The following is a 25,446-nucleotide window of genomic DNA, read 5'->3' as shown; positions in this document are numbered from 1 at the left end:
AGTTCTCCAAGTTATTTAAAAATCTCAGAGAAACCAGCCGACATTTTGATTCTGCAATTTGGCTTCAGTGCCCTTTCCTTACTAGTTAGCATTGTTCTATTTTTAAAAAATTTGATAATATTAATTTTAGCACAATTTTGTATGTTATCTCCTAGTTTTCCTTTACTCGGTGCTGGTGTTTAAATTGTGCTTAATTTTTTGTGCTTAATGATTAAACATTCAATCATTTTATAAAAAGACTTAAAAAGTTTGGGTCCTACTGATAACGTGCCATGGGAATTCTTCCGACTGTGGACCAGCTGGTAAACTTTTAATATGAGTCGATGGGAAAGAAAGTATTCAAGTTATTTTTTATTTAAAAAAAACCACAAAAACAAAAAACACATCCTACATCGGATATTATTTAACCATAACCACAGAACCACAAAATTTACCGAACAAAAAAAATTGTGACTATAAAGGTTTAGTGGATCTAAAGTCTTCCTAAAAATTCACTAGATATGAACGGTTGTATATATCGACGATGATGGTGCTCCTACCCCATACATTCTAATGGAGCCCACCTAGTACTGATGCAGCATAGCTGGGTCAACCGTTAATAAGATACAATGCAATAAAGCCTATGATCAAATTATATTACTGTCATGTGCTTCCATATTGAAATACTGTAGAATCCTAAATATAATAATCCTATAAATCAATAATATATTCATGTATAAAATAAAACAACTTTAAATGACATAATACAGCATTCTGGAAACACATTTTCCTTTTTTTTTTTATTTGCAGTGTTTGACTAAATATTTTTGCTGTTTTATAGTTGGAACCGGAACATGAATGTGCTCCAAAGTAAAAGCGAAGATAGCTGAATAGTCAAGGAGACGATGAGGCTACCTGGCAGGCCAAAGGCTTGTAGCGGTCAATGAAGGGATGATCATCTTCCTGCACAGGGTCATATATTACATTCAAGAACACGGTTTTAAAATCCCCAAATAGTTACATTTCCAAGAGAAACAAAAAAAAAAAAAAGGTTTTCAAAAGTAAAAAAGATGTGCAAAGAAAATACAAGAGTCTATGGAGCTAGAGCGGGATTGATATGTTGATGATATGTATAGACTGAAATCACTAGATTTGGTTGGGAATACTGTAGCTTGCATAACACGCCATTTCAATCCACCAGGGATTAAAAGAATAATGTGAACATCGCATGAAGTGATTAGTACATGGTCTTCTTCTAAGCCCAAAGTCCCCGGTAAACATATTTAAAAACATAGGTTCACCACTAGGTATCGGAAGTATTACAGGCCTAGTGGTGTCAGCAGGTCAAGAATTTTTGTAATATTAATCCTGTGTGACACACGCCATCAAAAGAACAAGCTGAAAAAATACAAAATATGGCCTTACATATCTGTAGGACGCGGTAAGAAGTTATCATCAAGGGGTCGTCAAGAGACTACATTTAGAGCAAACAGTAGGACATACATTGTGTACGCAGAGAAGTTTCCAGCAATTAAAGTACCAATTCAATCAGACCCAATGAAATCAATGATATCTGATGAACTGTGCAATTACAATAATACCAGGATAAATAAAATATCAATTTACATTACAGTGATATTGATCTTCTCCATCCTTAAGAGGTAAGCAAACAGAAGAATTAAGGCAGAATTGTACGTACACGAGTCCATACTTTGGTTAGGTTGTCTGTCCGGTCTAGGCCATTCTCTGCATGTGAAGGACGTCATGCCGAAACGCCAACAAGTAATTGGTTGTAATGATGCCCTGCACACTGTTGTACCACATAACAAGCTTATGTTACCAACACATGCCACATTTAGACGAAAAGAAAACATTTCTAGAAAATGAAGACTTCGATTAGCACCGCCCTCCTATGACCAACACCGCAAACCATATGTTAAACACATACTCTTTTACACGAGCCTTTGGAAAATGGCCTTGGTGTTGAAATTCTTCTCCATACTTCCTATGAGGTATCCCACATGCTCAGCTGTTATATGTATATATCACACTGCATGGTTAACTGGAACGCGCAAGCATATCTGGACTATCTTCGTGACTAATGTCCATTCCAATCAAGTCTTCATTAGGTTTCTTCTTCTTAACAACCACCGCTGTTAATGCATCATCCTTGGTCAGTTCCGATGCTAGCAGCGAGGTAACAGCACAGCCAGCTTTTCTATTGGCTAAAAGAGAATATTGAAAGACAGCAGTAAGTCGGATGTTCAGAGCAGTAGACACGTAGGATCTACACCTTCATAATCGTTACAACGTGTGATCTTGATACATTACCGAGAACTGGGTTTCAGCTAAAAGATTAGAAAATGAAAGATGACATTCTACAGGTTAAGTCTATACAGAAAGTTAAGTGACTTCGCTTCACAGATCCTGTAAAGATCTTACGTGACATTATGTTTTTTTCCATTCACATACCAAGCGGAATTCAAAGTTCTACTATGTAGTGAGCTTGTCCGTTAGGCCAGGATCACACACTCAGTTTTGTTGAAGTTTTTGTGCCAAAGCCAGAAGTGGATCCAAAGGGATGGAAAGGTATAAAGGAAAAACTGATGCGTATTTTGTGTCCACTTCTGTTTTTGGCTCAAAAAAACCCCAAAACAATCCAAATACTGCACCAAAAAACTCCATCAAAACAGTGTGTGTGATCATGGCATTAATGTCTTGGATCAGCCATGGTTTCTTTACTTTAGAGGACTACAGTTCAACACACATACCAATTATAAGTGATGTGAGCTCCTTTAGCTTACAAGAAGGGGACAGCACACAGCAAAGAAATACCCCTTAACCAGTATTTAGTACAAAGGATGACTGAATGGTCATAAGTATGGTTCATAGAAATAGAATTGATATATATTTGGATTTCTTTACAGGTGATTATTTAGGTTAAGACATAATAGTTGCCCCAACTAGACAATGTCAATAGGAGACCTCCCCGGTAAATCAGGTGTGGATGGCTGCAGTATTTCAATTTGCAACTGAGCCCGTTATGTAAACTGAGGAGCCGAGAGGGACCACATGGCTGCAGACATAGCACTTTAGTGGGTAAGGTGTCTTGGAGGAAGTCGTGGTCATGCTCCGCAAATCAGTCTAGCAGGATTTTAATCGAGACAGAGGCCACACTTTCTTACAGTGCCCTGAGCAGGAATTTACGGGGGTGTTTGGTGGTCTTGGGAAACTACTGGCTTATTTTCCTTATGGCATCAGAATGGGTCAGAAAAAGTTGGCAAGGATTTAGAGTTGGGGGGAGTGTGGCTCATTTATTAACTATTTATGTCACTTTTCTAATCAGAAAAGTACCAGTCACCAATGCCAGGTCCGAGCTGGCATTGTTCTTCGCCCTCATTACATTCATCCACTGGGTGTGCGTCTTGTTGGAGAATGTGTTGCATGCTGCATGGCGGGGGGGGGGGGGCATACAAGCAGAACGCTTGCCAGCATTAATAATTGTCCCCCTGCTCTTCCTACAGTTCAGTATCTAAGGGGTCTTCTGCTATGTATAAAAACAAACCATGAAAAAGTCAATATAGTTCAGTTATTACCGATGATGTTACTGTTGGGGTGTGTTAACAGGTCGTTGTCAAAATTATGTTTTTTGACATAATTTGCAAACCGTCAGTTTAAAACAAAACAAATCATAATTTGACCCCAATAATTCTAGGAGGTGGGAGGGCACACGATAGTCATTTCAGCATCGGAATGGTTTTTTTCTTCACATATAACAAAAAGATCCACCCATTATATGTTTTATGAAACGGCGTCATGTGAGGCAGCCGCTGTAGGGGACAGGCGTGGACACCTGCAGATTAGCGGATCACCAGTGCGGCTTCATTTTGTAAGGGGGATTTCCAGATGTTTTAGGGAACTTGAACTTCTACTGCTATGTGAATGGGTAAATAAAAATATAAACTACTCTTGTGGCTTTTCACACACGGAGACTGAAACATAAAACGAGCTATAAAGATATTTTTTTTCAGGCTGGAACATTTAGACGACAGGAGGAATTCACAAAATGTCACCAAGTCAAAAACATTTATTTTTGTTTTCAAACTTTTCGAGCTCCTGCAGAGAAAACTAGTGGGTAAAGGTAAAGTAGATCATGCGGAATACATGCAAGCAAACAAACATGCAAGAACACAGAACAAATCTTACATCGGCCACATCAAGCAGCAAAGAAATATTGGTTTGTCTTCCTTCTGCACTCAGTAAAATACAAGTCTGAACAGCCTCTGACAAGGTTTTCTGACCCCAGCGCTGATAAATTAATGTGAGATGAACCAGAGTCGGCCTTGGACCATCTCCATTCTGGCCACTGCCATAGAGCCTCCATTATTACTTCCCAGAAAGTGATGGTATATGCTAGCGATATGCCATCACTTCTGATTGGTGGGTAACCAACTGCCAGGACCCCCACCAATCCTGAGATTGAAGGAACTTAGTGCTATGTCCGCTACAAATATTTTCCCTGCACAATAGCGCCCTGGCCACCCACAGTGCAGGGAACTGCAGCTTCCCCAATTCACATAGGGGTGCCAGGGAGCACCGCTGAGAAGGGAAAACCATTGAAGGGCCTGCAACTCTAAACCAGCGATGCGGCCTCTTCATTCTCAAGATAGGCAGGGGGTCCCAGCAGTCGGGCAGCCACCGATCAGAAAGTGATCGCATATCCTAGCGATATAACAGAACTAACTGTGATGGGTATAACCCCTGAAAAGCCAATCCCCTTGTTCAGGCAGAAGAGAAAAGTAGTCACACGAGGTTGTTATACAGAGAAGTTCATCTGTTAGTAAGAGTCTAGTTTTACTAAAAAGAATAAAATATAATTCGGAGAATGTTTTACATTTAATTTGGCGATTGTTAGTCTGTAGTTAACCAAGCCAAGTCCCGAACTTTAGAATATGCATTTAGAGTGGTAAGGAATACATGAAATCGCTGACAAACTGAAGATAGAATACCAGCAAACAGCAGGCAAGCAACACAGAAGGGAGATAGACTTTCTAAGCATTGGTCCACCATTGCTGTTGAATGCGGCCATCCATGATCCATAGTCGGAGCAGTACTTGGGTTGGATTTTGGTCGGCATGAGATTTACTCCAAAGCAGTTTGTACGGTATGCAAAACTAAAAGTCCATTATATCCGGAGATTGGATGGGGCAAATATGTCAGTCCGGGGGTTATAGTGGCCCAAACTCCAAGGTGACTTCTATTATCCGAGGCCCTGTGCAAGCCTAGTCACCTGTTAATGGAAAGTTGTGATACTGCACAAATGACTATGGGTTGTGATTATTATGTCGAAGCTGTAGACAACGTTGTGTTGTGGTCGCATTGGGTTTTATTCATATTTATGGATAAAATAGTCATGTGACTTTGGAGGCCAAGAATCATCGCCGCATAGCCCAGAATACAGTGGATTGCATTACAACAGTATTATATAAGTATTTCAATGAATGTGTGTCAATGAGTCCGCAAATACAAATTCTATAAGTGGTTTCACCGCTCATGGTCATTTTTGGTATCCATTATAATGAACTATGATATGGGGACAGGAATGAAACTTAGGTCATTACAATGCCGATAAGTTTAGTCAATAAAGGTAAATCTATGTTAGTAATATTCAGCTCTCAGTCCATCCTTTAGTGTTACTTGGCTCTGCACAATTTCATGCTTTGCCAACTATGTTAGCTGTAAATACAAACAGGAAGTAACACTCTTAAATAAAATAATGGAAACGTTGGGTATGTTAAGCAAAAAAATAATAATAAAAAAAAAAAAGGACAAATTGTTATTGGCACAAACACATCACACTAATGCACCCAGCGTTACCAGGTCTGGTGCCTCCTCCTCCTCCTCACTGAGGGACAGGAGAGAGTCTAATGGGAAGAAATAGAGGATTAAGAGAAGAGAATGCCGACCCGTCCAATATGTCTATGCAAACTCCAGGACAACTCGACTACAATGTGGCATTGAAAACAAAGTTTGATTGAATAATACAAAGTTCTAGGACTGGCGGCACTTGACCATGGAGCCCTCATCTCGCCAGTACAAGCTAAACATTGGACTTGTCAACACTACATGACAGCGACCAATTCATATTTTATCATCTTGTGAACACACAGCGACCAAACAATGTCATCCTTGGAAGTCTGACCGTGACCCGAGCACACACATGATGACTTCATAGTGTGGCCCGGAGGATAAAAAAAATACAATACATTGATTCATGAAACCACCACATCCACCGGCTAAATCTATCTGGTTTAAACTGGTGGAATATGGGATATTTGTAAGAATAGAAGCATCATCTACTAATGCCAGAGATATCTATTCACTGCCTGGAAATCTGAAATGGCTGAGGAGGAACCGACGCCATTGTAGATCTCACCCTGGGGGTGTCATTCTGGGCATCTGCCATGGTCTCTATTTGTAGATCCTTTTACTCATGACATTCATTGATCCATAAAATGGGCCATTTAAAGAGACAGGATGCAGAGTAGTTTTGTATAGCAAAACTGCGGTCTATAAGTGAAGAAGTAGCTGTTACCCACAGCAACCAGAGTTTAGATTTTATCAACATGAACTCTGGATGTTATGGGGAAAAAGGGCAGCTTATTGGTCCATTATATTGGCTGCATCTGTGTGTTAATCACTGCCGTCATCAAGCCGGATAACATTAGTCAAGCAACTACCACACCCTGCACATGCTGGAATAAAAGAATCATGATTTATACAACAGCAAACGTCATGTTCAATCATGTTGGAATATATAAAAAAAAAAAAATGTGAAACATGTCTCGCTTTTTCAGGTACTTTGAAAAAGTTTTTGTGTGAAATGATCTTCTCATGCAAAATAAATAAAAAAAAGAATAATCCTCCATCCAGCGTACAACTTTAGAAGGGGAATGAATCCTAGCAGATTGTAACACAGGCTAACCAAATCTTAAAAGGAAGCGCCAGAGCAGATAACTTCATTTAAAGTGTAACTAAAAACGTTATAAACTACTTTTTACACATAATAGGGCGGCTGGATTCACACGAGCATGTTACGTCCGTAAAGGACGGAACGTATTTCGGCCGCAAGCCCCGGACCGAACACACTGCAGGGAGCCGGGCTCCTAGCATCATAGTTATGTACGACGCTAGGAGTCCCTGCCTCTCCGTGGAACTACTGTCCCGTACTGAAAACATGATTACAGTACAGGACAGTTGTCCGGTAGCGAGGCAGGGACTCCTAGCGTCGTACATAACTATGATGCTAGGAGCCCGGCTCCCTGCAGTGTGTTTGGTCCGGGACTTGCGGCCGAAATACGTTCCGTCCTCTACGGACGTAACATGCTCGTGTGAATCCAGCCTCACTATGATGTGTAAAAAGTAGTTTTTTAACATCAGAAGTTTTCAATTGGTGGTGGTCCGAGCACGGAGACCTCTACCGATCGCTAAAACTAAGAGGCAGTAGTGCTCAGGTGAGCGCTGTGCTGCTTTGTTTCTGATCAGGTTTTCTATCGAGCCTGTACAACGCTTGCTTGGCTTTCCGAGTAAAAAGACTATCAGAAACAAAGTGGCACTGCACTCATCCGAGCGCTTCTGCCACTTCGTCTTGGTGTGGGTCTCAGTGCTCGGACCCCTACCGATCAATACTTCTGACATGACACTATGACATGGCAAAAGTTTTTTAAAAGTTTAGTTACCCTTTAATGTTTTAGGAGCTCCTGGTTATGCTGCTAGTAAGGGTAAATTCACAAGTACTTAATGGTGCCATCTTTTTTTCTGTGCAGCTAATTACCGCTTCCACAAGACCGAGCACATTGTATTGTGAATTTCCGCTGCACAAGCTCTTTCAACTTTTTTCACCTGGCCCAAACTGCATGGCCATAATAAGAAGCAAACAGCAGGTTTTACACTCCAGGTAAAATAAATACATGGTTATGTCTAGTGTATAGGGGGTGGCGTATGACATCTCTGTGGCCCTCTTAAAATCACTCTGTCATGGAACCCCCCTTAGACTCTGCACTAGGCATAATATTAAATTTGCCTAGAGTTTTCCTCTAAGGCCTCATGCACACAACCGTAGCCATGTGCACGGCCGTGATTTTCGGTTCGGCCGTGGAGTGTCACCCGCAAATCGCAGGCTGTGCACATGGCCGCGTGCATTATTTCCTATGAACCTGGACAGCAAAACACGGCCGTAATAAGACATGTCTGCTCTTTTTGCGGTTCAGGCTCCTGGGCCATGCACGGACCGTGGAAACCATGGTCGTGTGCATGGGCCCATTGAAATGGATGGGGCTGCAATTCACCCGTGGATTTTCGGGGGAACTGCGGCCGCGAAAGCACGTTCGTGTGCATGGTGCCTAAGGGTCCAAAGGACCAAAACTTTGAACCACAGACTTTTGACGTTTTAGGAGCAGAAGCTCTGGAATCGATACAGGGGAATACTCTATTATTAAATGATGTTCTTGCCCCTGACAGCTTCTGAATATATACTGCCCATTTCAGTATACTACCAGGCAGGACTGTGTTCTCTAAAATAAGAAACTACGGTATATCAAAGTAGTAAAAGAGGGCAGATCGGCTTATTGTAGCCACGCGACACTACAGGGAAGATAAAACTGGTGATGGAAAAGTCACAAAGGAAAAAAACTTTAATATATCAGCGGATAAAAGTACAAAATATGAAATAACGGAAATAATAAAAAATAAAATGGATAGGTTATGTTCCCTAGCAATGTGTTGTAGTTATTAGGGGATTACCTTGGCGTGGACCTCTTTTTCTCCTGAAGGCGGCTCCGGACTGCAGCGCCTCTAGTAGACTGTCCATCACGCCGGTCTCATCGCCCTCTGTAAAGAAAACACAACAAAAAGACGTCAATAGTTACTTATGAATAAAACCAGCAAAGTATCAAGACTGTTAATGTGAAGCACGCTGGGATCAACTCTGCAAATGACGTGAACAGACAAGTAGTAAGTATGGCAGCAAAATATATCTCATAGACGGGCGGTGGGAGTGAGAGCTGCTCATGAACAGACTCCACACCCGTCGTCCTTATCAGTATAATAAATGGGCTACATGCACGCTTCCGTATTATGACCCCGTAGAACCGCCAAGTTGTATAGAGCTCCAAATCAACGCTCCTAGTCCATACTGTTTCTCTATATACCTCCAAATAATATGGTTCAAAAGGGTTAAACCTACTGTGAAGGATATTGTCAGCTTGTCTTATAAGATGCAGACTAGATAGTTAGAGCTCCTTTAATTGATCATACCTTTTTTTTTGTGTGCAAAATATATTGTAACCCATCTCTCTGCACGTAACATATCTATATGTCTCAGACTCCTATGTAGTATGTCATATTTATTTTAGAAAGCCGCCATTTAGCTAAATGAGATGTGGATGGGGGCGAGCAGCCAAGATGTTGTATAGGCCTAGAGGGAAATCAGAGTGTGCATGAATACACGTGTATACGCTCTCATGCCCAGACGGCTGAATGCACCAACACACATCTGGGTCAGTGATATCTTCATCCTGCATATACAATGAAAGCGTTTATACATGAACTGGGGCATGCTGTATATGTTGTCGATACTGAATACCCCATATAGAATAGCTTTCTGCAGTTCCCTGCGCTCCAGGACCGACACATGGCATATTACTGTATTTTATCTTATGGCTTTAACCAGAATATTTCTCATTTGCATTGATTTTCGGTCAGGCGTTTAGCACGCGTCTTAGACACACACAGGGATTCATGAATCAGCAGCACAAAAGGAAGAAATCCCACGCTCTGGAGGGGAGCCCAAAGCAGGGGGAGGAGGGGGATAACATGAGTTATGGGAACTTCTCCCTGACGTTTCTTGATTGCGTTCTATGGCCTTCACTGCAGTGCAGGATGATCCTCCCCTCTGTCTGCATTGCACAAGCTCAGGAAAGAGGGGGAGGGGGTGAAAGGTTATATTAGATAAAAAGCAAAAACTAGATCCGTGCTCCCTCTGCTGGACAAACGAACAACTGCACAGCAGTTTCTAGAGCTTGAATAGCGTAGATAGCACTTTTTTTTTAAGCATTCTTTTAATTAAGGAGCCAAGTTCCAATTAACATGGTTATATATTGCAATGGTAAAACACTTAATGTACAAGATAAGATCATTCTGCAATCTATAGCATCTCGCAGTCTCCATCAGTTTAGATGATAATAAAGACCCCCATCTCTGTGTATTTCTGGATAGTTCTAATGCTGCTTAGTCAGCGGATGGGAAGGGAATTTTATAAATGACGGTCGTGTTCCAGGAAAACAACAGTTAACCCTGAAATAATCAGTGTCCTTGCCTCACTATCTCCATAGCAACATGTGAAACCGGAATCTATAAACGTATATTAGGACATCTGTCATTGGCACATTGACTGCAGAAAAAAAAATAACTGCCAATGTCGCCATCTGGTGGTGGAATGGGAGTTTAAACATTGACCTACATTACAAGGCTCGATATAAAAGATTGTATGAAAGGTAAACATCTAATTATTTATATTCTATAAACAGTTATTATCCTTTACTAGTCCAGCCATGTTCTATACATAAGAGTGCCGGCTTCTGTTAGAAGAAAAAATAAACCCTTTCCAATAGACACGGCACAGTACACTAGTATACCACATATGTTCATATAAAGTTCACATGAACCTACACTAGTACACTAGTTCCATCAACAGTTGTCCCATAACGCCACAGAATTGCAGATTTTCTGTGCAAATTGTGCACCGAAAATCTATGGTAATTTACAGTACAATACACGTGGATAGGGTTTTCAAAACACCATCCAAATGTGGAAGAAAAATAGTAAAATCCGCAGCATGCTCAATCTTTAGTGGAAATGCTACTGATTTTCACCATGGATTTCACCCTTTGTAAAGACTAGGATAAAATCTGATGCATCCTCAAGAAAATCGCCCTGTAATATATGCAGATTTGCGTAGAAATCAGAGGCGGAAAAAGTCAGTGTGGCCTTAACCTAATATTTTCTTATTAGAATCGCTTCTTAGAGAAGTTCTACTTTAATTCAATGTTCCGACATCAGAAAATACAGTTTTATTCTAGTCTGGATCTGTTGCTCCATAGACAGCCTATATTCTGCTATTGATCTCAGGACGAGGGGGGGGGGGGTGAAATTTAAAGCCTAACTCCACTCAACTTGGACACACGGAGTGTTTGGGCATTCACTTGGTTAAATGCATCTGTTAAGTTATGCACCTGAGTACCAACAACCTGCAGGCATCATATGTCCTAGGGGGAGCTACACTGGGGGAGTCACTTGTTGAGAAGGATCTGGGTGTACTTGTAAATCATAAACTAAATAACAGCATGCAGTGTCAATCAGCTGCTTCAAAGGCCAGCAAGATATTGTGTGTATCAAAAGAGGCATGGACTCGCGGGACAGGGACATACTATTACCACTTTACAAAGCATTAGTGAGGCCTCATATAGAATATGCAGTCCAGTTCTGGGCTCCAGATCATAGAAAGGATGCCCTGGAGTTGGAAAAAATACAAAGAAGAGCAACGAAGCTAATAAGGGGCATGGAGAATCTAAGTTATGATGAAAGATTAAAAGAACTAAACCTATTTAGCCTTGAAAAAAGACGACTAAGGGGGGGGGGACATGATTAACTTATATAAATATATGAATGGCAAATATATGAATGGAACAAAATAATATGAGCTCCTATGCCAATGTGTAGAATTATTTTTTAATGTTGATCCGGTCTGATCACAACTCGGGATCAGGAGGGAAATTTTTCCTTTTTAGGGCAAATTGGTTCAAACCTTTTGCATTTCTTACTTTCCTCTGGGTAAATAGCAGTAAAACAAAAAGGTCTGAAGTTTACCCATATCCCTTCTTTCATCCACATCCTCTCCCATCCCTTGGTTGAACTTTTTCAATCCTACTATGTAAATGAACACAATTATTAAACTGAGTAACTATAGGAGTCAAGTTTGTCAAAGGCGGCGGCACGTGTATTAATCTATCTGTGGACATGCATGGACTTCTGTAATATTAAAAGCGTTGTGTTTTTTTGGTGTCATTAGGGCTCTCGTGCTCCATCCACAAGCTGGAATGAGCATCTGGCCTTCATCACGGAGCAGCTCCACAGGAAACCTCGGCCTCATGAATAACAAACTGCATTCTTCTGAGAAATGGAAATATCAGACGGCCAAACAAAAGTCTACTAAAGTGATCCTAAGCCAACCCGAGCTTCACGTGTCAGTGCTGAGGAGTTTATAACCGTAGAAGAAGAATTTACAAAATAGCTTATGAAGCATTTACATTGTGGAGTTTAGGATGTGGCCAGTTTTAATATTGCGTCTCACACAGGGCGTCGAGAAATATACAAAATCTTCTGTGTCCGAAATGTAGAAAATATGCAGAGGATTAATATTGGTCTCTTTATATAGAAAATGTCACGTACTGTGACGGTGTAATGGAAACCAGGGGAGAGCGCCCTCCGGGGGATCAGGTCAGACGACCTTTTACGCGGTTCGTTAGAACAAGAATTTTTCTAAATCTCCTTTCTACAGAAAACATTCTTATAGGGGGTTGTAAGGTTGTATAAATAAGGCTCAAGTAACCTCAAGTAATACCCTATATCCTCGGTTATAATATGGTCCCTGTACACTCATCTCAGGGGATACAGATGGAGTGGACTTTGTGCTTACATACTTTTGTACATAATGGCAGGTTTCATATATAAATCCCAATGAATGTATCATGTATACTAACATGAGATTTATCGGAGGCCTCGGAGATCAGCAAATGAGGATCGAAGTTTAAATAAGTTTATATGGCCTGGAATTACATGGCCCGGGATGTGCAGCCCAGTAACCACCCAACTGATACAGCCCTCTGTGGAGAATACACACATCTTTCCCCATTTTACCCCAAGGGCAATATAGAAAAAATTAAAACATGAACCAGGATGTTATATACAGGGATGATGAGGGTTATATACAGGGATGATGGGGGTTACATACAGGGATGATGGCTGGTACATATATATATATATATATATATATATATGATGGCGTTATATACGGGGATGATGGGGGTTATATACATGGATGACGGCTGGTCCAGCCATGATCACTGTATATAACCACCATCTTCCCTGTTTATACAAGCCATCATCCCTGTTTATAACCCCCATCATTCCTGGCTGGTATATACAGGCATGATGGGCTTTATATATAGGAATGATGGGGGTTATATACAGGGATGATGTGGATTACATACAGGGATGATGGCTGGTATATATATATATATATATATATATATATATATAAATATATATAGAGGATGGGGTTGTATACGGGGATGATGGGGGTTATATACATGGATCACGGCTGGTCCAGCCATGATCACTGTATATAACCACCATCTTCCCTGTTTATACCAGCCATGATCCCTGGCTGGTATATACAGGCATGATGGGCTTTATATATAGGAATGATGGGGGTTATATACAGGGATGATGGGGGTTATATGCAGGGATGATGGGTAGTCCAGCCATCATCCCCCATGATCCCTGTATATATCAGCCATTATCCCTGTATACAAAAATAATCATCCCTGTATCCATTCATTATTGGGGAGGGCTGCTTGATCACCCTCTCTAACACGCAGGCTTCTTCGGCTCCTCTCTGGCGGGCAGCGTCAAAGGTGTGCTCTAGCAGACGTGCCTAGCGTGCGGCACGTCTGCTAGATTGAAGAGTATTGTGGCATGGCCGCGTCTGTCAAGGCGTGGGTCGTTGCGGGGGCATTCGTGGCTCGCCCCACCATCTTAGTGGGCCCGGGTGCCACTGTCCCCCCTGCTAGCTACGCCACTGATAATTATTATAGTTTTTTATTTGCAGCTTACAAAAATAATAAATATTGTCTGTTCTGATTGTGATTTTAAGATAACTGGAATTCTCATTTATTATTTCTGGCAATACCAGGGGTCACCGATGTCTGCACTGTACCCAGCACGGGCAGCTTGAGGAGGAGTACTTACCTGCAGTCATGTCTATTAATTGCTCTTTCTTCTGTTGTTTCTCTAGTTTGTCTTTCTCGGCTTTCTCCTTGGCTAGCTTGGCTCGTCTGAGTTTCTCTTCAGCTTCACGTTTTCTCTGATTGTCTTTGAGAGCTTGCTATATGGCAGAATTAAAAAAGATTTCATAAGAAAAGGTGTTATATAAATGATCCCACAATTTACTATGGCTTGGCTTCGGGGAACTATATCCATCACAACTAAATACTGATACCAATGATTAATTTCAAAACCCTCGACATGTCATCCAGACAGGCTCAGGCTTTTCCCATCTTGAACATTTATGGCACACCCAAAGGATATGCCATAAATGTCATATAGATGTGGGTCCCACCTCTGGAACCTGCACCTATTTCTAGAACGGCGCCCCCTAAACCCCGTTCCACCTTGCTTGGCTCCCGCTGCATCCCGGCCACTTCCTGGTTAGGTGATCGGAAGTTACGGAAACAACCGAGCTCACTAATTAATGCAGTTTCCAGAACTCCCATAAAAAAAGAATTGGAGTTACTGAAATAGCGCAGGACAGCGAGCTACGCTGTTTACAGTACTCGGGAGACATAGAAACAGCGTAGTTTGCCGTGCTACACTGTTTACATAACTCCCTTTTACTTCTATGGGAGTTACGGAAACAGTGTAGCTCGGCTGTTTCCGTAACTTCCGACCACCTAACCAGGAAATGGCCATGATGGAAAAAACCTTTGTGAGAGATATAGACAAAACCCCCAAAAAGCATCAGAAATTGTACATTTTTCCGTATCTCTGACAACAACTTCAAGATTAGGGCAACTTCAAGATTAGGGCATCTGTGCAGTTCCCCTACACAACTGTTCAACTAGTGATTAGAGGACTCAGAGAGAAGGGTATATACAATTAAATTATTTTCTGGCTGCTTATCAGATTTTTGGTGGCCTCAATAGTGAGTAATTGCACCCACCTTATGGGCCGTAAAAAACTAGCACCGATCAACGAGGCAGCACATTGATCGGTGCTCGTTTGCTACATTCAAAAGGAGAAAGGATTATAAATTAATGTATAGGGACGAGCGGTAGTTTCATCACGGAGATGTACTGCCAACAATATTTCTTGCTGCATAAATGATACAAATCGCTCATTGGCTGGATCGTTGCACTGTTTACACAGGGCAATGATCGGGAACAAGCCTTTATATGAATACTCGTTTCCCTGATCAATGGCCTGTGTAAAAGGGCCCTAATCCAATATTATCCAGGCACCCTAAAAAATTGCACCAACATATTTGTATGCCCGCTACCCTAAATTAAACAGCAGGCTGTTTTCTTCTGTTCACAGGATTAAATACATGTTAGATTAGTGGGGGACCACCCATAGATTTCTAGAATACGGGACACAAGACCCTATCACCAGCATGATAACATTGCTGTGAACTTTATGGTACCCACGGAAACAGCCAAGCACTTGTTTCCGTACCTACCCATAAATATGCATGGAGAGGCAGCCCACATTCTCAACCACCACTCCATACAACTTCTACCCACTGTAAACATGCTGAGGGGTTGGGACGGATGTGGCCAGTCCCCCACCAATCTATAACTTACATTGTTAATAGATAAATGTTCACAGCTGCAATTTCCCATTTAATGTGATCATCCAATGTCTTATAACCAGGAAAATAAAAAATATATCGATTTTTATATAACCGCAGGCATTGAATAATAGGCATTTAGGTTACAGCACTAAAACATACCACAAACATATTCCGGAAGTTGTGCATATCCAGGAAAAACTCCTCAATAGTGACCTTCTTGGGGTCAAACACAAAGTACTTCCCGATTTCTTGAAACGAGGACACCATGTTGTCATGCATCATGCATAACTTTGTATACTGTTCCTGGGCTTCTTTAACAAATATGTAAAATAAATCAGTCAAGGCAAAAACGTGGTTCATATAGATCACCTCTGCAAATAATATATAAATGGGGCCTATAGGTCCCCTACATTAAAAAAAAAGGGCATATAAAAGGGTGTTTGGTTTCACAGGGGTCAATATGCATATACCCAGTGGTTTATGCCAACATATTTATTTTTAACTTAAAGAGGTTTTCCTACAGTTGACATGTTTCACCTATCCACAATATAGGTAATAAAGGTTTGATTGCCGGGGGCCCCACCTATCACTAGAACAGGGGTCCTGATCGTAGTGAGGAGCTTGAAGGGAGCAGTTTTTGAGCATGCATGTTACCGCTCCATTCAAAGTCTTTGGGACTGACGGAGATGGAGTATAGCGCTCAGCTGTTTCCGTCAGCCCCATAGACATTTAATGCAGTGGCAGGGCGCTTCTCGACTACTGCTCCATTCAAGCTCCTCCTGAAAGAACGAGGAACGGAGGACTCATGACCCCTGTTCTAGTGATCGGTCAGGGTACCAGTGATCAAACATTATCACCTATCCCGTGTATAGGTGATCAATTGATAAATGTAAATTCTGGGAAAACCCCTTTAAATAACTAACATTTAACTAGCATTTATAGTCTTAGAATCATTACCTACAAAAGCAGAAGAGGCATGAAATCTCCTACTACTTCTACCCTTGGTGGATTATCCTCAGTGTACTGGACACAAAGTACAGGCTTCCCATTATATTCTGTTATAGAAAAGCCCCAGTAATGTCAGTGTAACATGTATGGAAATTTACTCATGACACTGAATTCTTGATGCTATGACTAGTACTGAACGCTGTATTTGAATAGCTTATAAAAGGAGAAATGCCCATAGTTGTGCAACTCCATTCAAAACATGTCAGTTATGGTTAATGGTGGTAAAAGGATATAGTCATTTTCTCCACAAACTTATCCTTCTCATTGTTTGATGGGGGGAAGCTTTCAATGTCTCGCTGAAGATCTGCAATTTGTTTTTTCATTTGATCCAAACTTTTCTGCAAAGTTTCAGCAGAGACTGAAATAGAAGAAGAAAAAAAAAAAAAGACTAACACATAGTCAAGTATCTATACGATTACATGTCAGATTACCAACGAAACGCAAAACTCCATGTTCACCACATGATAAAAGCTATGGAGGACCTCTCCTACTTAACAAAACCTGGACGTGACCCCATCAGCATAGAGGAGGATGAATGGATGAAGTAGTTCTTATACTAGTCACCCCCGGCTTGTAGTAAACAGCCAGTCCCTCAGTCCTTGATGTCACGGCTTTATTGTACTCTATATTAACATTCTGCTTTCATACGCTGTCAGGGGGGAGCAGAGTGGTCATATATACGCAGTAAGCATACTAAACACGTCTTCCTTACAGTTATATGGTTGTCTCTAATGTGCAAGGACATCTCAAAAGAAAACAAGTCTTTTAAAAAAGGACAGATTCCCCATATCCCATCTTAATGACCAGGCAAATTTTTGGTTCTTAATTTTACATTTTTTCCTCCCCGACTTCCAAAACCCAAAACTTTTGTTATTTTTCCGTAAACATAGCCGTATGAAGGCTTTTATTTTTTTGCGGGACGAGTTGTAGTTTTTCATGACACCATTTCATGTACCCTATAATGTACTGGGAAACTAAAAAAAAAATATTTGTGGGATGAAAAGGGCCCAAAACAGCAATTCCGTCATTGCTTTTTAAGTTTCGTTTTTAAAGGCATTCATCATGTGGTAAAATTGACTAAGTTAACTTTATTCTACGGGTCAATACGATTACGGCAATACCACATTTGTATAGTGTTTTTATGGTTTTACCACTTTTAGAAAGAAAAAACTATTTGCATTTTGTCGCCACATTCTGAGATCCATAATTTTTTTTCCATCGATTGAGCGATATGAGAGCTTATTTCTGTGGTGCGAGCTGTAGTTTTTACTGGTACCATTTTGGGGTACATGCAACTTTTTGATCACTTTTGATGCCATTTTTTTGGGAGCTAAGGTGATCAAAAAGCAATTCTGGCATTTCATTTTTTATTTTTTTTTACAGAGTTCACCGTGTGGGTTAAATAACATTATATTGTAAAAGTTCCGAATTTTATGGATGCGGCGATAACAGTTAAGTAAATTTTTTTTTTTTAGAGTACTTCCTAGAAAAAACGCGAAAAAGTTTTTTTTGCTTTAACTTTTAGTCTTTTTTTTGCACATTAAAAACACTTTTTTTTTATTAGTCCCCTTAGAATAAATAGTGCAGACCTGGGGGCCTTCATTAGGCCTCCAAACTGCCATAACAACCATCAGCAGTGCGCGATCACTTTGCACGGGTGGGATGGGCTGTCGGAGGGGGCCGGCCCCTCTTTCTAAAGCTTTCAGTCTGTGAGCGCGCTAAATACTTTCTCTTAAAGGTGGTCACGAACATGTATGTGAGAATGCGTTAAGGTGTTAAAGGGAATGGCTCGTGAAGACAACCCATTTCCATCAACCTCAAAGAAGGTGGTCCCACTGCTCAGGACAGGGAAGGACACAGATATGGGTTTTCTAAACTGGACAAACCCTTTAAATTTGGCTGCCATGTACTATACTTCCCATGCAGTGGAAATGCAAAGAACGGATTCTACTATTTTAAACAAGAAAAGGAACAAATGGAAATCGGAGTCTATCAGTTCTCAAAATATTAATCACAGGAGATACGAGACCTTGAAAATGTTCTGCCTGTCCTTACAACACGAAACACTGTGTACCAGTAATGTGCTAAAAAAATAAATTGTAAAATAGTAAAAAAATTCAATAAAAATGACTCAAATACAGGCGAGGGGGGGGGGGGGCTTAAAGGATCATTCCAGTCACATAACACTTAGATGTGCTCCTTACCTTCACATACTTATTTAGGCCCCACGCACACGACTAATTTTGATCCGCAATTATGGACCGTAATTGGGGATCAAAGTAAGGACCCATTCATTTCTATTTGCCACGGACACCTTCCCGTATATTTACGGGAAGGCGTCCGGGTTGTAGTAATGACCCACAAAAATAGGACAGGTCATATTTTTTGATCTTACGGACCGTGCTCCCATACTTTATAATGGGATAACAGCCTGCAAATGCAGGTGACTCTCCGCGGCTGTCCGTACCCACAATGCCCAGCCGTGAAACAGGGGTCCTTAGGGTTTCTACACATTTAATACATTGTAGCATTAAGTCGATTTTATTTCCTCAACACATTTTTCTGGGGCAGGAATTGTGTCAGCCATATGCTAATTAGCTCTTATATATTTACTTTTGACATTGCATTCACACGCTAGGGTAGATCTCCTTTAGGGTTCATTTCCCTTAATATTGATTACCTCTACTAGCTTTTTCTACATGGACCATCTCATCTGGGAACTGTAATGTATCAGGGTAGTCGTGTTCACAGGTCTCAACTAGAAAATGTAACAACGTGGTCTTCTGGTCAGCCGACTTGGTATCTTTAAGCTTTAAGAGGGGAAAAAATAAATAAAAAGTTATCAAACTGGAGCTATTGGTGGTAACTACTTGTAGAATTCCTAATTTGTGAAAGCCACTGCGGTATTCTGTTGAGCAAGTCTATTATGTTAATATGCCCTAACAGGACATATGGCAGGGATGGTCATTATGACACAACCCCTTTAAGTGTGAAAATTCAGAAGAGTAAAATCCAACAGAAACCAGAAAAACATTTCTAAGGGTATTTTCCTGAAGTGTAGCTGCCCTGGACAATTGTGTGGCAGATAAAGAAGTCTCTCCACGGACATGAAGAACATCATTCTGCAGGCCTTTGTATGTTAGATGAGGATAAAGTTAAGGGCCTGTTCACATCAGCGTTGGCTTTCCGTTGAGGGGTTCCGTCAGAGGGTTCCATCAGTAGAACCCCCTCAATGGAAAGCCAAACGGAAACCTTAGCTCCCGTTTGCATCACCATTGATATCAATGGTGACGGAAACATTGCTAATGGTTTCCGTTTGTCACCATTCCGGCAGGTTTCCGTTTTTCGACGGAATCAATAGCGCAGTCGTGTGTGTATATATATATACATAAACACACACACAAATTATTATTTTTTGCTAGACTATGTAGGTTTCTCACCTTGCAAAGGAAGCTAATATCGAAACCAAAAGCACCAGCATTCCTGGATCCGGCATTCATAAAATTTCCCACCAGCAGGGTGATTTCCAACAGGCTGGCAAAGCTTTTGCTCTTTTTCACTTCTTCACACGCAGCGGTCACGGAGACTATATCGGGCTTGATGTTTTCGATATGCTCATTGAAAAGGAGCTTAAACAGGATGGCATTCAGACGAGGTCTCAAGCGGGGGACAGTGCACATCTGAAATATGAAGCAAGGGCAGAAAATAACATTTTAAATAGGATACAAATATATAGCAAAACGACTTGCGTTCTCATGTAAAAATGTGAATTCCACTTGTATCTTTTCTTACAGATCTACCATGTGCCATTCCTCTGTTATCCCTCCTGGAACGGTATGAATAAATGAACAATTGGGAATTACATTGCCCACGTCAATTGCCGTGGCCCTGCACAGTGATACAGTTCAATCAGTGCCTCTCTTGGTCTCGGTTTTGCATCATGCGCCTCTACAGGTGGAGTGCTTGGCATGCTGAACGTCTGGTGAGGTAGCATTCATTACAAGTTTCTCTAAGAACACCTTGTAGATGCTCTTCGTTAAATTGGTCCATGTGACACGTTCCCTTTCTCTAGGAATCTACCTCGGCCAGAATGTTGAAGGTCTCACCGATCAGATGTTAACACAAAGGGAACCTGCATGTATAACCCATGGCTGCTTCTAGATCGTGGCTAATACAGGGCTGAGCGGGTGACCTCTCAAAGGGACATGCACATGCTCTAAAACCAAACTGCAAACAAATAGATTTATTCAAATATGTGATGCAAAGAATATATTATTCTCAGGGGTCTGGGTCTTGGTTAGCACCAGGACAGAAACCACCACCAATAATATACTAGAACACAACATAAATAATACAGATAAGAGATAATAATAAGAGTGACAATAATCCTAAAAGAGTAAATCACTTATTTCCCTGAAGTGATGCGGATGCAGTCGGCTACTTTATTACATACATAACTCTATTCTGTAATACATTTAAAATTATTGTTTGACAGAGCAAAGCGATTGAAGGACAAAGATTATGGATGCTGTAAAAGCCAACCTTTCAGAGCAACAACATGCTTACCACTACTCCAAACTGCTCAGGCTCTGCTAAGTCGTTGTATTCATCCTTAAACTCTGCCAACCTCTGAAGTTGCTCAGCTTCGGGTAATTGCTTAATTAGATTCTACAAAAAAAAATAAAAAAAATGTAAAAACCAAATAAGTAAAATTAATATGAAAAAAACACACAATGTCCATGAATTACTGGCTCTCAAGTACCAAAAACGAAAAAGCGTCCTTGCTACCCATAGAAACCAAACTAAATTCAGTTTACATTTTATGAACGGAATTTGAAAAATATGAAACCTGGACTCTGGTGTCTCTGGACAAGGACGGTCTTTGAGGTACACGAGGTTATAATGTCACTAATGAAGATTTTAATAGTTTACACAGATCCAAAACTAAAAATCCTTGTGTAGAAGTTCACAGATGATCGCTGCTATATTGAAAATTAAAGGAGGACCTATAGGTCATAGTTGAACTTGTTAACTGTCTCGTCCTGATACCAGCGCTGTTTTTTGTTTTTTTCCAGGACTCCCCATTCCAGAGATATGGCCCACTGTTGTGTTGGCTCCCTATAGGCTAATTTGCTGTAGTTAGCCAACGAGGTGGAGCTAGCTTCCCTGCCTCTGATGCTGACCAATCAGGGTGAGTCAGCTTGAGGGTAGCTCACACCCTGTTGGCCAACTACAGCAAATTACCATATAGGGAGAAAACACAACTGTGGCCCATATCTCTGACACGAGTGGGGGTTCATGAAAAACGGCACTGGAATCAGGGAGACCGTGCTATTCAGGTCAGTAAACAAGTTACATTTATATAACCTAGTGACAGATCCTCTTTAAGCAACTGGGCAGGACAATTCTCTAGAGATGCACATGCTCAATGATTTCAATATCTAATGCATTCAACATTGAGGTTCCACTAATTGTTTACTTCCCTGCATTTATAGCGCGAACATATCACGGAGCGCTGTACTCCGTTTGTAATCATTCACATGAGTCTAAGTCCCGTTTCAGAAGACCAGTTTCATAGTACGCCACAGAACTTCGTATGTCTTTGGAACATCTCCCAAGGCATCAGACTTCTGCAGGGCATTATGTGTTAGGACCGCACTTCCAAGATCTTTGTCATTTGCTTGTCAATTCTCAAATGAGAAAAAGTAAAAATTCCCACTAATTCACAATAAAAACCTCACTCATGTGTTATAGGGTCTTTAAAGTGACAGTCACTTTCTATATGTAGTCTGGGCTGAATAACTGCATTAACCTTGACATTCTCTCTCAATAAGTAACCATGACTGATGTGACAGAACTTCAGATTACCGATTTTCCGTGGTTCCAATATGGGGACGCGGCACTCTGACATACTCTGATGCCCGTAATTAGAGGTCAGCACAGTGTAAATGATTGGAGTTGGGGGCGCCACTCATCAGCATCTACTCACTCCATTCTGAAGTTGGGAGGCCGTAGAGGAGCGGTGTTGGAATGAAGGAGAAGTATTTACTTGGATATACTCCACAGCGACCCCAGAGAGACTGTCCAGTCAATATGACTGCAAAGTTTTTGGACAGAGAAAAAATACCAAAAAAAACAAAAAGAAAGCAAAACACTCACTGAAACCATAGTTTCTGTCAGCACTTCTTCATTAACTTCAAGGATGACATTTTTAATCTCTTCATAGGGCATACGAAATGAACCCAAGTAGATAGCTGTATATGAGAAAAAATAATATTATAATTACACAGATTAAATTGATGCAAACAAGCTAAAAAAAAACAAAAACATGCCCTACTGTAGTCTATGATGGTAACATGATTCACCTACTTACACTAAATATATGATGCCATCCACTATCTCCTGAGCTGGTTTTGGCGGCTATTCGCAAAATTGTATTCAATAATCTGGTCAAATTAATGTATGGCTATTGAAAAACATCAGCACATGGACTAGAAAAAAATGATTTGTTCTGTACACAGGGTTTTATACCCAGGAAACAAAGCAAATACAAAACGGAGATAAAACATTGCCTCTCTAACCTTATTCCCTTGTCCATACGGACTAGGAGATCACTAGAGAAGAAGCAGCGTGTACACAACCCGCCCAGAGTTTGAGTGTAAACAATGGCGGCACCCGTTATATATTTGCAAAAGGCACCTTGAATACCACGGAGGGCGTGATTTAAAGAAAATGGGTTACACAAATTTGACTGTACACTTAAGAAAAAAAATGAAAGGTGACAGGACTTTTTTTTTAACATGTACAATTCTATTTATGGTTCCACTGGCTATGGCATAAAAACCTAATGGCTACTCAGCAGAGCTACTACTAATTGAATGACTTCCTTTTTCAGATTTCAAAACTAAGATGTCTCAGAAACCGGTCTGTGTTGTGTAGAATGGTCCGCTGGATCTGAAGACAAGCAATGTTCAGCAATATAACATCTGATTGGAGTGAGTTAAAAAATTATTTCAGATTTAGCGGTATTCTACACCGTGCGCTCCTTCTATGGAGTCCGATAACATGGAGAATATAGAACACTCATGCCTTTACACATGAAATCATGATTTGTGTTATCTTCTGCAGGGTCACTGACCACAGAACGGTCAGTTTACCTTCCTCCCGACAATGACATATGCCAAGTCCACGACCACCAGGCCTTGGGCAAGTTACACGCTGTGTGTTTGACAGCAGGTGTAGACCACGCAAAGCTAAACTTTCATTCTGCTGGCAGGAGAGCAACAGCTGGAGGATTTTCTACTGAACTTTCCCATCTGCTTCATTGTCCTGCATCTCTTTTGAACACTGTATTGTGTATCACGCCAGCATCGGTCAAGGTTGTAATGAATCTTTTATAGTCTATAGAGTTGGTCTAACTTGTCTGATGTTCAGAAATCAAAAACAAGTATTTCATAGAGCAAGCTCTAACACTGTACAGTATAAGCACATAACTAGAGATATATACAGTACATTAATGCGACATGTGATGTGTCTATACCCAAAATGCATGAAAACCAGCAAAAGCCTGTCCAAAATGTCAACAAAAGACAGCGGAGAAAATCCCAGGGACCAGGTACCAGCGTGTCGCTGGCCACACACCTTAGATAGCGGTTGACAGAATGCTCGTTCGGTCGACCGCTATTCCTCCTGACCCCCCCATACACATTCACACGGGGCTAGGCCGAGCGTGCATGGCCACTCGATGGGAAAAGTGGAATGAGAAGAAAGGATCGTAAGTCGACATGAACGATCCTTCATTCCCCGGACATCTGACAACTTAACTCTTTGGGTTGTTTCAATGCCTGTGGAATTTCTTATTCTCTTGCCACAAAGAAATTCTAAGTGGCTCGTGGACTTCCTAACGGACTTCTAAAGATTTCAGCAATTTGTCCACCCCTGACGTGAGATATTTACCAGCCACTTTCAGAGCTAATTCCTTCATTTATAAAACCCTATTCACATGTGGTGAAAAAGACCCGCACGGTATGCCAAATGTTTCGCACATTTCTTATGGATTTTTGCCACTGATTCACAAAGGAAAAAAATCTGCGGCAAAATCCGCATGTAACACCTCCATATCCGCACTGGTAATTTTCCATTGCATCTGAACATCCCCTAAGGAGGAACGCATGACCAAAACCCTAGAGCATAAAACAATAAACTGCAGAAACGTACACAGATTTTGGGCAGTCTTTGAATCCAGTACTTTGAGTTCTTTTGCCTTTTTCTTTGGTGGGCCTTTCTTTTCCTCAACTTCTTGTTCTTTCTTGCCTGTAGAACAAATGAAGTGAATAAGTGGACACTAAGTACCGAACATTTCTACTAAATTGCAGTTCATTAATTCTCCATGGAAACATTTGACAAGTAAGGCCTCATGCAAACGATTGTAGTGGTGTGCACGGCCGTGAATTGCGGCTCGGGCGGCCGCGGAGTGTCACCCGCAGGCCGCACACGCAAATCGCTGGCCGTGCACATAGCCGTGCATTAATTTCTATGAGCCTGGACCTCAAAATACGGCAGTAATAAGACATGTCCTATCTTTTTGCGGTCCAGGCTCCTGGGCATTGCACGGACCGCGGAAACCACGGTCGTGTGCATGGGCCCATTGAAATGAATGGGGCGGCAATTCACCCGCAGATTTGCGGGTGAATTGCGAGCACAAAAAACGTTTGTGCGCATGGGACCTTAGGCTTCTTTAACACTAGCGTTGGTATACGTTTACCTCTCTT

General features: G+C 41.1%; 1 protein-coding gene across 1 annotated transcript; it reads right to left on the bottom strand.

Annotated features, from left to right (window-relative positions):
• Positions 1-336: 336 nt before the first annotated feature.
• Positions 337-24,990, bottom strand: LOC142748887 (protein diaphanous homolog 1-like). The gene is made up of 10 exons (XM_075856222.1): positions 24,893-24,990; positions 22,835-22,929; positions 21,242-21,343; positions 20,116-20,355; positions 19,356-19,485; positions 16,909-17,033; positions 15,827-15,991; positions 14,068-14,203; positions 8,782-8,868; positions 337-2,204 (listed from the first exon to the last, which is right to left on the bottom strand). Exons 2-10 carry the CDS (start codon positions 22,904-22,906, stop codon positions 2,038-2,040), a joined length of 1,224 nt encoding a protein of 407 aa, XP_075712337.1. The 5' UTR covers positions 22,907-22,929; positions 24,893-24,990; the 3' UTR covers positions 337-2,037.
• Between the last annotated feature and the right edge of the window lie 456 nt (positions 24,991-25,446).

This window comes from Rhinoderma darwinii, chromosome 3 (genome assembly GCF_050947455.1).
Source record: "Rhinoderma darwinii isolate aRhiDar2 chromosome 3, aRhiDar2.hap1, whole genome shotgun sequence".
Taxonomy (NCBI): domain Eukaryota; kingdom Metazoa; phylum Chordata; class Amphibia; order Anura; family Rhinodermatidae; genus Rhinoderma; species Rhinoderma darwinii.
The sequence above is the reverse complement of the archived record's forward strand: the minus strand, read 5'-3'. Positions and strand labels throughout refer to the sequence as shown.